The sequence below is a fragment of the Pezoporus occidentalis genome, unplaced genomic scaffold, assembly GCF_034315485.1.
Source record: "Pezoporus occidentalis ecotype Australia unplaced genomic scaffold, CSIRO_AGI_Poc_V1 ctg23, whole genome shotgun sequence".
Lineage (NCBI taxonomy): Eukaryota > Metazoa > Chordata > Aves > Psittaciformes > Psittacidae > Pezoporus > Pezoporus occidentalis.
The window spans coordinates 6,034,141-6,051,498 of NW_026914180.1; the positions used below are offsets into that span (position 1 = coordinate 6,034,141).

General features: G+C 39.4%; 1 protein-coding gene across 5 annotated transcripts in view; it reads right to left on the reverse strand.

Moving 5' to 3' along the window:
* Positions 1-17,358, reverse strand: part of PTPRN2 (protein tyrosine phosphatase receptor type N2) — a 657,474-nt gene that overhangs the window by 77,762 nt on the left and 562,354 nt on the right. For all 5 annotated transcript variants that reach the window (XM_062621502.1, XM_062621503.1, XM_062621499.1 and 2 more), the window contains one exon: positions 10,204-10,398. In XM_062621502.1, the coding sequence (XP_062477486.1) occupies positions 10,204-10,398 (195 nt within the window). The remainder of the gene's footprint in view (positions 1-10,203; positions 10,399-17,358) is intronic.

Sequence of the window (17,358 nt, forward strand, 5' to 3'; positions counted from 1 at the left end):
TAATTTTTTGCTTCTTTTCTATAAAGAAATGCATTGCATGTGCATATATTTAATGAAAGACGTACAGAAATGTGCTTCAATTTAGTACACTCTTAACAGCTACTACAGCTTAGTTGCCACATGCAGTAGGGTTATTGGTTGTTCATGGGAGTATTTTAGATAGTAAAAAAAGCCTGGTCAGAAGCAGGCAAACCTTCACATAAGTCATAAAAATAATGCAGATGGGATACATAGTCAGAGAAATAGTTTTTAAAGACACATAAAATCCAGAAACAACCATCTTCAACAGACATTAATGGACTTACTACTAAGCAGAAACATTTCAGGACCTGGACACCTGCCTTCATAGTCATTCCGAAAAGAAAAGGGCAGAGGATCATTCCCAGAACAGTAACAGGTCATGCCTGGAGGATGTAACGCTTTTGAGCGGTTTGTCACCCCTCCCTCCCTTCTATTCTTAGCTCAATGCAAGGGTACATCCAACAGCCAGGAATAAGAGGCAACTTGTAATTCTCCCTTGCTATGAACAGGGTTTTCTTGGCCAGCTAGATATTACTGCAGTTGGAAACAAAAGTATTATATAAAGAAGACAAATTAATAGTAAAATCATGTATTTCATAAAAACATACTGGGAGAGGGATGTTATATTTGAGAGTAAGTAGACTTTAACATTATCTGGTTTGGACCAAAAAGTAACACAGTCCTCCTTTATGGAACAGCAAATACTATGTCATCCACAAGCTAACTTCACAGATTATTTTAATGTTTATCTCCCTATTTAAAAACATTTCCACAGCTGCGTCGTGGGTGCATATGCAAAATTCAATCGTCACAGGAGCGTTCTGTCTGTCCTACACATTAAATTTTCCAAATACCACCCAAATTCTGATGCCCTACAAAACACTGCCAAATTAAGGCCTAATCCCAGAAACAGTTGCAGAAAGCAAAGTATAATTTTATTTTATCTTGCTCTGAAGATGAGCATAAACAGACTTTGTTGAACCAGTGGAGGGATTAAGCTATCTTCATGACCAATAGCATGGCCAGGCCGCTTCTAATACTGTCTGCTGGTGCAGCCCGCGTGAAGAGAAGGAGCTCTCAAAAATACTACTGAAGTTCTTCTAAGTATCTTAAACTGCAACTAGTATAACAGTGCAAAACCATGATGCCCGTATGATGCGCCTTCTTTGAAAGCATCATGAAGCCAGTCCCAGTTTCATCCTTAACTGTTACATGTTTTCAGAAGCTCTGAAGTTGCAGTCCCATTTACCACACCTCATTTGATTTTAGCAGGGCACCATGTCTTGCAATCTGTGTGAACCATTTCTTTATACCATAGTGAGTCAAAACTCACCTTCTTCTCACATTCAAACTCTGCCAACAGCTCAGAAATACTCTACAACACAGATTATCATGGTCCTCCTGCCTGCAAAGTCTTCCTTAACCACTTTTTTCTAGTATCCTCCTTCCAAATAGGCATTTACACCTGTTAAATCCAAAATATGATTAACTACAATGAGTTATCACTGCACTTTATGCACGATGTGTGCACACACAGTAGGCCAAATACAGCAAGGAGCATTTCACTACTGAGGATGCATTTGGAAACAAAGGACAAGACCAGCAGCCCCCTGAATAAGTGTTTATCTCTGGTTTCTGCCACTAATGAGACTCTCAGAAGACTCTCGGAAGTCAATGAGGACTCAGTAACATCCCTTGTCTTCAATCTGAAGTATGAGAACCCAGATCTTTTTTATTAAATGCCCTCCTAACACCTCTTGCTACTTGTTACAGCTGGTACTTACCTCACAAGGACACTACCTGGATGTTATCTAGAAACAAAAAAAAAACTAGGAGAAAAAAGTTCAGCTAGCCACTATGTTTTGTTTCAGCCATGGCCATGATCCTTTCTTTTTACTCTGTGCACAGAGCTGCATAAGCTAGTTTTGTGTCATATAGTTCTCCCAATGTAAAGCTTTTAAAATTAGTACTCTAGCATATTAATAGAAATGTTTTCTTCATCTTTCTACTAAAAGCCTCAGGGAATGATATAACGTAGCTAAAAGTGTTCAACCAAAGCAATTTAAACAAAGCTGGAATAAACACCTCACAGTCAAATGACAGACCAAGAGGTAGTCACAGAAATGTTGTGAGTTATTTCTAATCATGAATACATTTGGGGAAAACAACCGACAGGGAGGAATTTAGGAAAAAAAAAAAAAAGTTGAAATTAATTTCATACCATGTTGAAGAGGAATGTTGTTCTTGATTTAATACTGACTCTGCAATTGGCATTATTTCCTAAGGCCCATTCAACAAGATTAATACAGAAAAAGGGAGGCAACTGAACATGAAACAAATAAAAATGGAAGAATCAAAGGGTAACCTTTTCATGAATATTTTTTCTGAGTTTTATTGATGAAATCTATATAGTACATACATCCATTTATTAGATTTATGGCTCTATTAGTAGAACTGTTTTCATATGCAATGAGATTTTTTGTACTTTTCTTTGCAGTTTTTCTTTGTTCCTGTATCTCACGTCCTGGTTTTAAACAGAGACAAATGTTTCAAAATAACTTAAATATTTAGGGAGGAAAAGCAATGAAAACTAATATGAAGGGATAAACACCATTTCACCAGCAGAGCTTTCAGGAAGCAACCAGCTCCACTAGTCCCTGAAAGCGCAACTCAGGGAGAGAAGGGTAAAGATTTCCCATCCACAGTATTTATGTCTTCTTGGGATATCAGCTATCTTGTCAACGAGTAATATGATCCACAACAACCCCTGATTCTCTCGTTGGACTGTTCATGATGAAATGGCCTTTAGGGCCAAAGCCTTCTTGGGACATACATTTCATGAGACTCCTACAATTGTTTATACTAGCACAGCTGAAAGATAAGTTAGGATTTAGATCCACTTAGCACTTGTGTAAAGAGTTTGTTCTTTTAGCTAAACTTTGCCACTGACTTGTTTCTCTCCCCACGTGAGGAAGGATTTTTTTCTTCATTTTCTCAGTTGTAAGCTTTTTTTGAAAAGAGTATTTATATCTTTGAAATTCATAAAGAACTAAAGACAAATTAATTGTGGTAGATGGGTGGAAAAAGAAAAAAATATAAACCCCACTAAATAATCAGACACACCATAAATGTGACAAAGACCTTGCCTTTCCATACCTGCACTCCTCACCTTTCTCCCTGCTAGCATTGATCACCTCTGCTGCACATGTACCTGGGCAGTGCACTGTATTCATACCATGCATCACACTCCTTTGCTCAGGAAATGCTTTGTGTGTATATGGATTAAGCTTGAAGTGGAAAGTACGCCTGCATCTAGCACAGTGCTATCGGCCCTCACATGATGGAGTCTTTTTATTTAGAAAATAAATGTTGGATTTTGGTTGTTCGTTTTGTTTGGTTTTTTTTTAAGGGTTTAGATGCCTTTTGCTCCTGCTTTTACTGCAGCTTTAATAAAATCAAGGAATTGCAGAAAAATGTAGTGCAGGATTTAACAAATATTTTTTCTTGTTGGAATGTGTCTTCTGTCACTCAGTTATACACTTTTCCATACTTAATTAAAAGAAAATCTATAGCAGCCACCCCAGAGAATCCATTTCAAACAGATTTTATTTTTAAAAATGAGAGTGAGGGAAAATTGCTTATAAACCACCAAAAAGTTACTATGCAGTGACTGCAGGATACCAATGTTATCAAAAAACCCAGTTCAACCTTGGAAACTATTCCCTCCTTGTTACCCTTGCCAGTTACACAGCAATCATGCCATTAATTCAGCATCAGAACTGAAGTGGATGCAAAATTCAGTATCTTGGGTTTCACTGGTTTCCCAGCAGGCCTCCATCCTATGTCCCCCAGTTCAGGTTGTGTCACCTTACAGGATACAACCTGTCCCAGAACTTTCTTTTGACACAAAGTTCCCACATGAGGCCATTCTCCACTTTTCTATGGGGAAAGTCCTTTTGTTTTGCAGGCATATCGCCAAACACAAGGGGACCATTTATACCTCCTAGACGTGAGGCCCTAGGTGTCACACTCTAGTTCATTGCTCCCACTTCCTTGTTCAACCCAGATACGAAACTTTCTTCTCCTTCTGACAAGTACAGTATGCACAAACTATCACAGACTATTATTTTTTCCAATACATACAGCAATTTCATACCCTCAGGGAGAAGACTCCTCAGACTTCCGGCTTAAACAAGTACTGAAGAGGAGCTTTTGTAAACTCACACTTTCTGAAATTGTAATTTATGTATAATGCTCCAAATTTTGCATGTCTCTCTTTACAAGGAAAGAAACCTGAAACACAGAAAATCACTTCTGCTTCTGCAAATTCCCTCTGATATATGGTATTCAGATAACAACCTCAAAATGTTACCACCAAAAGCATACGCTCCCTTCTTGCCTTCTTGCAGAACTGTTCTTCATTTAGAAACTCATAAAGGATTACAATTATTTTAACCAAACAAGCGTGGTAATATATGAAGCAGATGTGGGATCCAATCTACCTAACTTACGTGCTGAACCTGCACTTCAGCATGAACAAAAGATACTTCTTCATTTAAACTGCAGATGTCAACAGGATGGTGCAGGCATAACAGCAGGGACCCCAAGAGAAATCCGCTCTCTGCCTAATTCTCTGGTTCAAGACCATCTTAAAAATCTGAACGCACACAAGTCCATGCGTCCTGATGAGATCCATCTGTGGGTCCTGAAGGAGCTGACAAATGAAGTTGCAAAGCCACTGGTCATCATATTTGAGAAATCATGGCAGTCAGGTGAAGTTCCCCATGACTGGAAGAAAGGGAAATATAACCACCTTTTTCAAGAAGGGGAAAATGGATGACCCGAGGAATTACAGACCAGTCAGTCTCACCTCTGTGCCTGGCAAAATCTCAGAGCAGATTCTCCTGGAAGGCATGCTAAGGCACATGAAAACAACAAGGTGCTTGGTGACAGCCAGCATGGCTTCACTAAGGGGAAATCCTGCCTGACCAATTTGGTGGCCTTTTATGATGCGGCTACAGAACTGATGAACAGGGGTAGAGCAGTTGATGTCATCTACCTGGACTTGAGTAAAGCATTCGACACCGTCCCACACAACATCCTTGTCTTTAAATTGGAGAGACATCAATTTGATGGATGGACCACTCGGTGGATAAAGAACTGGCTGGATGGCTGCACACAAAGAGTTGTGGTCAATGGCTCAGTGTCCGGCTGGAGACCAGTAACGAGCGGTGTCCCTCAGGGATCGGTGTTGGGACCAGTCTTGTTCAACATCTTTGTCGCTGACATGGAAAGTGGGATTCAGTGCGCCCTCAGCATGTTTGCCGATGACACCAAGCTGTGAGGATCAGTTGATACCCTGGAGGGAAGGAATGCCATCCAGAGGGACCTCGACATGCTTGTGAGGTGGACTGATGCCAACCTCATGAAGTTTAACCATGACAAGTGCAAGGTCCTACACCTGGGTCGGAGCAATCCCAGGCACAGCTACAGGCTGGGCAGAGAAGAGATTCAGAGCAGCCCTGCAGAGAAGGACTTGTGGGTGTTGGTCGATGAGAAAATGAACATGAGCTGGCTTCAGTGTGCACTTGCAGCCCAGAAAGGCAACCGTATCCTGGGCTGCATCAAAAGGAGCGTGACCAGCAGGTCGAAGGAGGTGATCCTGCCCCTCTACTCTGCTCTCGTGAGACCTCACTTGGAGTATTGTGTGCAGTTCTGGTGTCCTCAACATAAAAAGGACATGGAACTGTTGGAACAAGTCCAGAGGAGGGCCATGAGGATGATCAGGGGACTGGAGCACCTCCTGTATGAAGATAGGCTGAGGAAGTTGGGGCTGTTCAGCCTGGAGAAGAGAAGGCTGCGTGGAGACCTCATAGCAGCCTTCCAGTATCTGAAGGGGGCCTGTAAGGATGCTGGGGATGGACTCTTCATTAGGGACTGTAGTGATAGGACAAGGGGTAACGGGTTAAAACTTAAACAGGGGAAGTTTAGATTGGATATAAGAAGGAAATTCTCTCCTGTTAGGGTGGTGAGGCACTGGAATGGGTTGCCCAGGGAGGTTGTGAATGCTCCATCCTTGGCAGTGTTCAAGGCCAGGTTGGACGAGGCCTTGGGTGATACGATTTAGCGTAAGGTGTCCCTGCCCACAGCAGGGGGGTTGGAACTAGATGATCTTCAGGTCCTTTCCAACCCTAACTATTCTATGATTCTATGATTCTATCATAGCCACCCACTCCACTGACTAAAAGTGAATTTATGGACTCAACAGCACCGCTTCATTAAGTGCATAGAACGTATGTTTAAGTTAGGACCCCAGGTCAGGGAGACTAAATCTCACCAGGACACCTTCAACCTGCCCCTGGTTTTCTTGCTGGACTGCAAAGGGAAGCATTGTGCTTTATTAGGACTTCTGTTGCCACTTGAAATATAGATGTGCACATGTGAATAAAGCAGATGGCAATCTAATCCTAAATTCCTACTCTTTCCCTTAATGTGACCTTCTGAAAATCAATTGTTTTCTTGTCAAACCAACGGTGACCGAAATGAGGGCACCCCTTTGTTGTTGCTCATACTGAAACCAGCCAGTCAGTGCCACAAACATGACTGCATAAAACATGCTCTTCTAATTACACTTTCCAAAGTGTCTGAATCTTTTAGAAAGACAGAATCAAAAAGTGCCATATGCGCCATCCTCCTGCTATGAATGTGAGGAAAAAGAACGTGAAAAGGAGAAAAAAAAAAAGCTCTGAATGTTGTTATCGCTGTCCTTCTGGGCCTCCCAAGTCCTCCCTGCTTCCTCCTGCCAACAGTACACACCACCTCGTGCTGCTGTCAGCAGTGCACAGACATTGCCTTTGCAGTACAGGAACGTGGCAGAAATGCAGGATTTTTCTCTCCAAAAGACTGGTTTCAGTCTAAGTGAGGAGAATGCCCCACAGCCACATGGGTTTGGAAGATTCCTGGTTTCTCTAGACCCCAAGCACTATAAACAACAGGCTAACCACAAGTAATACCTTGGTGATCAGTCCTCCAAGAAAACAGTACCTGTGGCCAACCACAAGCTCCAACAAATCCGAAGCTGACACGGCTTGGATATCACTTCAGGTATGACCTGCTAGCATTTTCCAGCAAATTAAACATCTTCACAGAAATGTTTCTGACCAACGCTACCTCTGAGCAAGATTACACGGAGTCATCAGCAGTTACAGACACATTTCTTCCAAGCTACTTTCATTAAAGATTCATTCTGTAAATAAATCAAAATAAACTATTTCCACTGCCACTTTATACAGTAATCCACTGGTTTATTTTCTCTGGGGACATCCTGGTACATATGCACAATAAAGACAGAGAAGCCCTCACTGAGCTAACTGCTACTTCGCTGCACACTGTGGAGCTGAAAAACGCATTTACAGACCTGTAAGTGCATTTACGTGCCAAGCAGATGGTATTTGCCACTCTTACTAGGCTTCTTGCTAGTATTTCTCCTCACTTTTTTAGGCACTGAGGTATTTTTAATAGAAAATATTTACAAAATTTAAAAGATGAGAGGATTGTGGCAGAAGGAAATGGGAAGAACTGGAAAACTTCCTGTATCGAATGGTAAGAAAGTTGTGAAGTGGCCCCTCGCTCTCCTCCCCTTGTAGCTTCAGGGCAAGGGGAGAAAAAGCTCACCTTGTGGCAAGTTCCTTCTGCTGAAGTCCCACAATCCACATCATCTCCACAGGGAGAGAAATTCACACAAACAAGGTATTACAGATATGGGCATTTATTTTTGAGCAAAACATAAATTAGGTCAGCTCTCCCGGTTCAGTGTGACACACAGTGAAGCAAAACACAAGCATTTCTGATCAAGTCCAATCATCTGCTTCAGTGCTGTAGCTGAATGATGTTGATCTTCCCATGTAAACCTAACCTAGCTTTGCCTTCAGCAAATCTTAAATTTACTGTTTAACTACTTCCCTTAAGTAAACATCCCACTGCTTGCCTGACCCTCCTATTAGGCTTGCCCTGATATCCAGGCTAAATGCATCCTTTTGATTCGAAGCCGTATTTTCTTCCTAATTGTATCATCTTTGTCCATTAAGCACAATTTTTCCCCATCCTGTACATCAAAGCACAGAGGCAGACTCTCCTGAATCACTGATTTTTGTTTGTTCACTTTAGACTAAACAAATTAACTATTTTTACTCTCTGTGTGGTTTGTACTCTCAAGACACTACAGCATTTCTTTTACCCTTCTTTGAACCCTTACTGTCTAAGATATAACATATGCTGTTAGATAGCTAACATATGTATGAGTTCATTCAGGGTTAAACAGGATTGACTGAATTATGGACACTGAACAGCAGAACCGCCATCTTGACCAATCTGAGTATTTTTTAAAGTTTATTTATCACCATATGAAGACAATTCTTTCTTGCAACTTTGCAGAAATTCCCAGAGCCAGAATAAGTGGTTCCCATATGAAACATTTTCTCCTTTAAGCTTGATTGTATGATTTTTTTTATTTTTCCCAATAATATAACTGAAAACAACTTTGCTCAATTTAAAGTAGTTTAAACTGTTTGCAAATGTTAAATCATAATTCTGCCTACACAGGAAATTTCACTCTTATTTCCATACAACTGTATTGCCTTATAAACTTCTGACAGGAATTCGTACTTATTTTGAGGTTGGGCAATTAGAGATGTTCTTTTTATCCTCAAGCATTTTAGTTAACTATGAAAGGAAATGAAACGAATTTTAATTCTGGTTAGGCAAAAATGTGACAGTAAAAACTATAACAAATGATTTTCTGTCATGGGAGCAACTCTTCAAAACTGCACTTGTTTACCAGATTTTAACGTAATACTTAACTCCTTTTGGGGGGAAGGAAGCAGTGAACAAGCATGGGCAGGGGAAGAAGTATTTACTGAGGATGACATACTCTGATGAAGCAGTCGGTTTACAAACCTGCCCTGCTTTTGCTCGGTTTTATAGCTGACACAACCAAAGCTGAAGGAGGTCAGTAACCTGGCTAAGGTCAAAGTAACTCTTTGGTTTTTGCCTGCCTTCATTCCTTTCTCCATTATGTGAGGTGTCTTATAAGAACTTGAAAAATATCTAATGTAGTACTTTCAAATATAAGTCCAGAAAAAGAGAGAAAGAAATTGGAAAATTGTGACCCAAGTGTGGTGTGGTGGACAGAAGTTTTCTTCTGAGGCACCTCACTGGTGAGTCTTCTCAGCAGTGCCTAATCAACAGGGAAGTTTCCAAAAGCATGGCAACACTACCAGCTGGAACGAGTGCTTACTTTGGATCGGCCATACTAATAAAAACCAGAAATCAAATATAGAAAGCAAAGTAACACCTGACTCATCATCTTCACCATCACCTAACTTCTCAGCAAATATTTAAAGGAGGAGAAAAATAAGGCGTGAAAACGGGAGATTACTCTATGGCTCTTCCAGCAGGATGCTAACAGAGACAGAAACAAGCAGCAGCCAGTCCCAACCACTGGACTCTGACTCCTACATACACACAGATTTTTACATGTCCATCTTCTACACTAATACTGGTTGCGAGTTGTGTTTGGAAGTAACACAAATTTTCCAATGCAGACTTCATCAGTAGAATATATTTGGATCATTTCAAACATAGAATAGATCTAGCTTGGAAGAAATTCTGCCAAGGACAACAAAATTCAGACAAGGCTCAAAATCCAGAAGCCTTTTCTAAGGGTAATGGAAAACAAATTGCTCCATACCACTGATATTCTGTTGCTTTCTCAGCTCAGATAACTGCACACTGAAGATACATGAGAAAAAGCAGCAAGCTGATCAGAAAGCTAGCAGTTTTTCTTTAATTTTCCAAGCTGAGGTAAACATAAATTAATAGGACAGACAACAGAGAGCTTATCTTTTTTTAAGGCAAGCACACAAACAATTCGCGTGTGCAAGATAAAAGAATGTTCCCCAGAGAGGAAAAAAAAAAAACAGATATAATGAAAAAGAAATGGAAATAAAAAGCCCTTTAATTTTAATTATAAAAAGCGAAGATTACTGACAAAGTGCAGGAATACTTTTTACCTGTGAAAAGACAGCTTCCCTCTCTTTAAAAGTTCTCTCTTTCCAAAGGCTCAGCAGGTGCTTCAAATTCTAATGAAATTTCTCATAGCCGTGAAGACAAAAAAAGCCTTACCAAGATCATGTGACCCGTGGAAATGTCCATGTTGGACTGGACCGGCTCCTCGCACCAGGATGACGTGCTGCTCCGGGCTGAGGGGCTGGGAATGGGGCCATCACTAAACTGTGAAGAAACGCTGTTTATTCGAGAAGAATGCAGGGGCTCCGGGCGATCAGATGCTTTCACTGCCATGCGCTGACGACATAGCTCCTAGAGAGAGAAAGAGGAAGAAACAACCTACGGTTAAGAGTAATTACAGGATGCAGCCTACTAAAGACATATGACTTACAATATGTTTCCAGGGCTGGAAGTGTTTTCCCCCTCACTGCAGTGATTTTTGGGAGGTTGTCTGTTCTGTTAGGCACATCTACAAAGAAATACTCAATGAAACTACTATATGGTAACTACCCTAACCTTTCAAAAGTGTAATTATGACTGCACGCACATCTCCTTCTAGATAACCGAAAATAATACTTTGGAGCTTGACTTCTCTAACAGACAGCCTTTTTTCCCCCCTAATATCACCCCGCATTCTGCAAAGCCACTTTTGAACTGCTCAACCTCCTGAAGTTAATAGGGTTGCACGGGAGTAATTGAGAGCGCTGCTTGGCTCTGGATATGCAAACTCAGCAAGCTCAAGGCAACTGAATTGATGTGCCCCCCAGTATAAATCCTAGTTGATAGATACCTCATTTCTCTTCATTAAAATAGCAAACTCGCAACACTTCCTCCCTGATGTGGGGCAGAGAGGATGAAGAATGACATTAATGAAGAATAAAAGCAGAAATCTGTCATTGTATTGTTTCAGCAGCTTTGGTGAAGAAAGAAAATTCAAGCTATCACACACACTAATGCAAGCCATGTTAAAACACCGAAATCGATCGGACTGGGAATACGTATTTTCTGTTGCTCCCATGCATAGAATTTAAGTAAAAATTCAGAGTTCTGGTTAGGTAACAGAAAATCCTGCTGGCAAAACCAGCTCCTTACAGTATAAAATTCTGACTCTCATGGGATAAACAGATCCACACCATCATTGTTATAATGCTTTAGAATCAGTTATATGCAGTGAAATCCCAGACAGCATAATAAAATTATCATTTTTTAAACATATGTCTATTGTCCATGAGAGATACTTGGCCGCCTGTGGTGCACAGCATGACCGGCTAGTCCATAGTATGTGGACATATTGCACACACGGTGTGGTTACACATTTGTCTCAGATTACTCAGTCTGCACAGATGAGTACTAAGAGCACCATTTCTTGCCTCAGGCTAACAAAATAATACAGTCTGAAGAATTCATACAGTCGAAATGCCATGGCTTCTGTTTTCTTATTCATTGATAATATAGTTGCAGCCAAAGCACCATCAGTAGGATGATCTGAAAATGTCCATATATCAAGTGGAATAAAATCTTTTCAGACAGGAGTTAGACTTTAAGACTATGTGTGGGGTTTTTTTTAACCTTGCAAACTTTAGGACACTAAAGAGGGATCCTAATCCATGCAGTAGCAAGTGTTCAAAAAACCCACTGAAACAATTATGAGTCTCTTCTTGCCATCATATGTCAATGATTAAAGACCCCTCCAACCATTTTCATCTACCAAAGCTTCTGTTTTACTTGCCATTAGAGATGCTCATGTGGAATTTTACTATTATTTGGTGTGTAATACATTTTTATATATATATATATGTATACATATGTATGTACGTGTGTATACATATATACATATATATCTACAAACTAAGATACACCAAGACAAAATTTGTATCATAATAACCAGGATATATTTTGCTGCTTATTACAAAAATACAGTCAGCAGAAGTTTGGGAGGCACAGATTTCTCCTGGTGTGTTTTGACAGTTGTCAGAATAACTGTACAAGCTGTCCCAAGTGAAATTGCTACCTGGCTCCAACACTGTATTCAGTATATTTATTAATTTCATCCATGCCATGTAAGAATTTTTCATATTTTTACAAAAAAAGTAGGGTTTTCTTTTTCCACACTTGACTTGAATGTTTTCTGTCACTTGGTAACTTCTTCACTTCCTACAGACCTTAACAGGAAAAAAAAAATAGGGGAAAAAAACCTCCAACCCTTCAAAAATACTTTGAAATTCAGACACATAATTAGTGCTAGCTAGGTCAGTTAAACTATCAGTATTAAAACCAAGACCTTTTAATAAAGGAAAAATGTCATTGTATTTCTTTTATTTTAAAATATAGGGACAAAGAAAAAAAACTCACCTTCTCCTTTCCTCTGAGTGATTACACACATCCCAAGAAAAGATAACAATAGCCCCAAATGTCAATTACTAACCTTGGAACAAGCTTGCGGTAGTGTAATTTCAAATCCTTGCTTTTTGGGAGAAAGTGTAACAGTGCAGAAACTTTTTAGACAGAAAAATAAATCTACAGAAAACCAAAAAGCTGTTCAGATACTTAGATATCAGCCATTCTCAGAGGAAACCGTTTATTTGACTAGGCAAAAGTATAATAAGGAAAGGTATAAAGATATACCACATAACTGCTGAAAGGATTTATCTTCTGGCTAGCATGCCATGTGGCTCAGATACTAATTTATTATATTCTAATAGACATCCTGCTACTTGACTCACCCCAACTCCATGCTAACAATAGCATTTGTATTCAGCAGGATCTTTGTTTTTAAGTTGATCTGCTCCTGCTGCTCATATCCTGCCTCAAGTCATAATCCTCTGCTTTTACAGGTGGTTGCTGTGGAAAGGATTATAGACCTCAGCTAACAAAAAAAGATATTGGGATCAAAAGAACTCTAAGAAATTAATATACCATTTTTACATAAATGATAGTTACAAAAGAAGCAAAATTATAGCCAACTGGTTCTAGAGTAGATTAGCCTCCAATTAAAAAGAATGTTTTGGACAAAGTATTTAATATGTTACTAAGAAACATTGTTTTAAAACTAAATTTAACATTGTTAATGGTCCATATGAAAGAAGAAACACAACAAAGAGAAGTTTTTAAAAAAAGTAACCTGATCTCAAATATTAACATATTTCTTTCCTGACATATATAGAACCAAAACAATTATTCCCAGAACTGCTTTAACTGTCAAATACCTTAAACAAAGCAACAACGTCACTGCACACAGCCATAAAAAATGTTTAGTGTAAACAGGAAGGTCAAATCATAGTTGTAGCAAAACCACCACTGAATTTCTTGATCGGTGTTTTAAATCTCCAAGACAATGGGGTTTCCCCTGCCTGTAAACAGAGGGTATTTGTTTGAATTTATTTCCAGACTGGTCTAACAGCCCTTGACAGCTCTTCCTTCCCCCACCGCCAGCCAGCCCAGCACGGGATGAGGAACCTGCCCCATCTCCGTGTGCACATCAGCGATCTCAGGACACCTACAGCTTCTCCTTTTTCGAAGCTACCTCCTTGTTAGCTCCACCATTTCAACTCCTGGTTGGTTTTTTAGCCTAGCAGTGCAGGGATAACACAGTTAACACCACCATGTATAAAAGCTTTCATGTGTGGGGTGTTTCAGGGAGCCAAAAAGGCTACTCCAGGACATATGGACTGAAGAGGTCCAGCTCAGAGCTAGGAAATGTCTAAAGATGGGATTTGGGTTTGCTTCATTCTTTAAATAGTCAGCAATACCCCCTTCCCATGGAAGGTATGGGGAATAGCAGCACCTCAGTGTGTAGGGTGTTCCACACCAGGTGCTCTCAGGGAAACATCATGCCTGGGCACCTAAAGAGGTGTCATCACTCCACAAGCACACAAAGCCCTAGATGATTAAAACCCTCACTAATGTGGTATCTGCTACCTGTACACTTCTCTGCACACTCAGAAAAATAGGGATGTTCTTCCCCACTCTCCAAAATGTTTACCCTCATCAGCGTTTAGCAAATCAGCCATCTACCAAACCACAAGTAGAATTTAAACTTGACTAAAATGTCAAAGCTATAGACTGTGAGAATGACACGAGCTGTATTTCTGTATCGTCTCAGCATGCACACCATTAAAAGTATTTTCTAAGAATGAGTTCAATTTACTGCTGCACTTCTATATTTAGCTGAGTGGCTGAGGCTATTTCTGCCGTACTGCGACTCAGTAATGTCTAGCCGTTGTTTGTGTATAGTTTGAGTGCCATTCTTCATTTAAAGACATCATTTACACCTAAAAAAGCAATCATAATGCATATAGTGAAATATGAAGAAATGATCCTCCTGACCCTTCAGGCTATGATCTAATGGATGGGTTGGACGTAAACGTTTATTTAAAAGGTAATTTGAAGTTTATGACATTATTTCCCATCACATGGGAATTGCTATCACACTGAGGCACTTACTCTGTTTTTTATTTCCCAGCATTTATTATCAAACTTGTGTGGTGGTCACATGCAGTATATAATGGAAAAGTAATATCGCTGTGTGACAAAAAACTGCCATAACCAAGATAAATATTCTGTAAATAATGTCCAGTTAAATGAGTTCAAAGTACAGAGCAATGATCATCTGTAGACAGCTTTTTATTTGAAACATAACTGATAACCTTAAACAAACCATAAACAGTGTTCTCAGAAAATCTCGGGACGTGTTCCAATGAGGTTTTAAAGCATTCCTAATACTTGGTTGTCCTCACAGAGACAGGTAGAAGCATAGGGCAACAATTATTTCCTCAGGTACAACAAATGGATTTTCAAATCCATCCAGTCCACTTCTGAATGAACCACACTGTGGTATAAATGTAATTTATCCACATTTAAAGAAGGGCATTAAGAGACATGGACAACAAGCAATATGGATGGAGAGCCAGTCTTGCCACTGTGTTTTGTTAGGTGGGTCTCTCAGTTTGAAGAGATGAGTAAGAAAACCAAGGAAGCATCAAGTCTGTTCAGAAATGAGGCCCACAGATAACCTGTCCAGGTCTGGTCTAGAGATGCAACGTGCCTGCCACCACAAAACTGTTACACCACCTCTTAGGGATGTCCCCAGCCACTGACAGCAGCAGCATTTACTGCTGTCATTCTGTGATCTGCATCACAGAAGGGCAAGACAGCAAATGATAATTTGCAGAATCTTTACTCTTCCACCAAGGTCAACTAATATAGTAGGTATCTGGAAAAATCTCTTAAAATCACATAGTTTACTAAAATATTTGGGTTTTGAGAGAAATCTATGTATACACCCTGGTAAGGACTAGAAGCATAGGCAAACATATAACTAAAATCAGATGGAACTAGGTCTGAATGGCCAATAATAAATCTTTTCCGGTATTTGCAAAACTTGTACACAAAAACCTCAGGGTAGCATGTTACAGGCAGGAGACCTGACCTGAGGATCCTGTTTAAGAGATGGCCAACTTGCACCTTGGATTTCCACTCACTACTCTTAAAGATGAGCCACTCCACCACAAGCTGCTTCCAATGAGGACGTTGCTGTTTATTAAAATATACCTACTGAATACAAATATACTATGCAACATCTTCAGGTAGTCCAAGTCCAGCCACTGATCACAGCGCATGAATTGTTCTCATCTAGCTGGTACAAGGTGCACTGTAAATGAAGTTGTTCAATCCAAAATAGCTTTAATCTAAAATACTGCTCTTCTTCCCCAGCCACGCTGACCTCAGACCTGCTTAATAGAAGCCTCAGGATCTGAGTGGAATTACAACTTTCTAGATTATTTAGAGAAATATATATAATTTAATTTGTATACATTAATGAAAATAATCTCTTTTTTTGGTAACCGATCACCAAATTTACATAATTCCAAAAACACAGTTCAGGAAATAGGCCTAACATTTCCATGTTTTAAAAATCTTTTGCTTAACAAATTCAAATGGAAATATCCTGAGCTAGGCCAGAAACAAGTGTGACACCATTATTTTCAGAATTAACAAAATATAAGAGAGAATAAGCCCTCCCATGGTACAATTATAAATAAAATGCAGAGACATTAGACAAAGAAATTACTGTTTATTAAAGTGATAACTGAGTGTACATCAACCCCTTTCAACCTGACCTGCCTAATGTTCTATCAGAAACAAATCTGCTTAAGCAGGCATGATCGCAATAGCAATGTGTTTGTTTTCCACGTGAAACAAAATTGCTTTGTAGAAATTTTAAATTAAAAAATGCTGGCTATTAATTCTAAACGACTCAATGCTATACTTTATAACAAAATATATAATGAAACCTAAGAATATATGTAAACTTTTATATGCTGGGTATGGAAGAACAAGATCTTTAAAAATGTTTTTCTTCTCAGCTTTTGTATGCTGAATTAAATAGTAGCCTCGATTGCCTTTAAATTAAGGATGCATTATTGACAGGATGAGCTGAGGTCTGCATGTACAGCAGGGATTCAACTGTTCTGCTGTGGATGCAGTCATAACACGGTGAGATTCAAAAAATGAAAAATAAGGTAAGGTCATTTTCTTAAACAAATGAATCTAGGACTACAAACATCATTATTCTCTAACTAAATTTACTCAGTGTTACTACAGGGTGAAGCTAAAGTCATTTGGCTGCCTTTGTTTTGCTTTTGCATACTTAATATGCTTGCAGGTGTTATAAATTTAACTTTAACTTATTTACTGTGTTTGTAGCTTTGGGGATAATTACAGCTTTATTCCCATTTATTTTTGAGTTATTGAAACATACTTTCAAGCTTTAGCTTCATTTTAGCATACTTTTTGTCCAGGAGTAAAAGAGCTGTTTGTACATGTGGAGTATTTGTACACATATTTTCTATGCTTGCCAGAAAAGGCAACTATGGAGATCAGTGTGTCTTCAGGAAAGGAACAAAGGCTGATATTGGAAAAATGTTTGAGAGTAATATACTGAGAGACAACACATCAAAACTATCATTACATAACCATACTCTGTATAGTTCTTATTTATCTAGACTTGGATGTAATAGATCTTGATAGAAAAAAAAAAGAAGGAAGAAAGTAAAATGTTATTTATTTGGTTGCTAATACAGCCTTAGTCTGTCTAGTTCAGTTTACTACCTGTCCTCTCGTGCTGCACCACACTCTGAATATCTGGATATAACTCTTGAGTCTTGGTGTAAGGATTTTGCTTTGTTAGGGTTTTAAATGTCAAAAAGGGCAGGGCTGCTGCTTCTCTCTGAGAGCATTGCAGTCAAACACAGGCTTGAGACTCATTTTCCT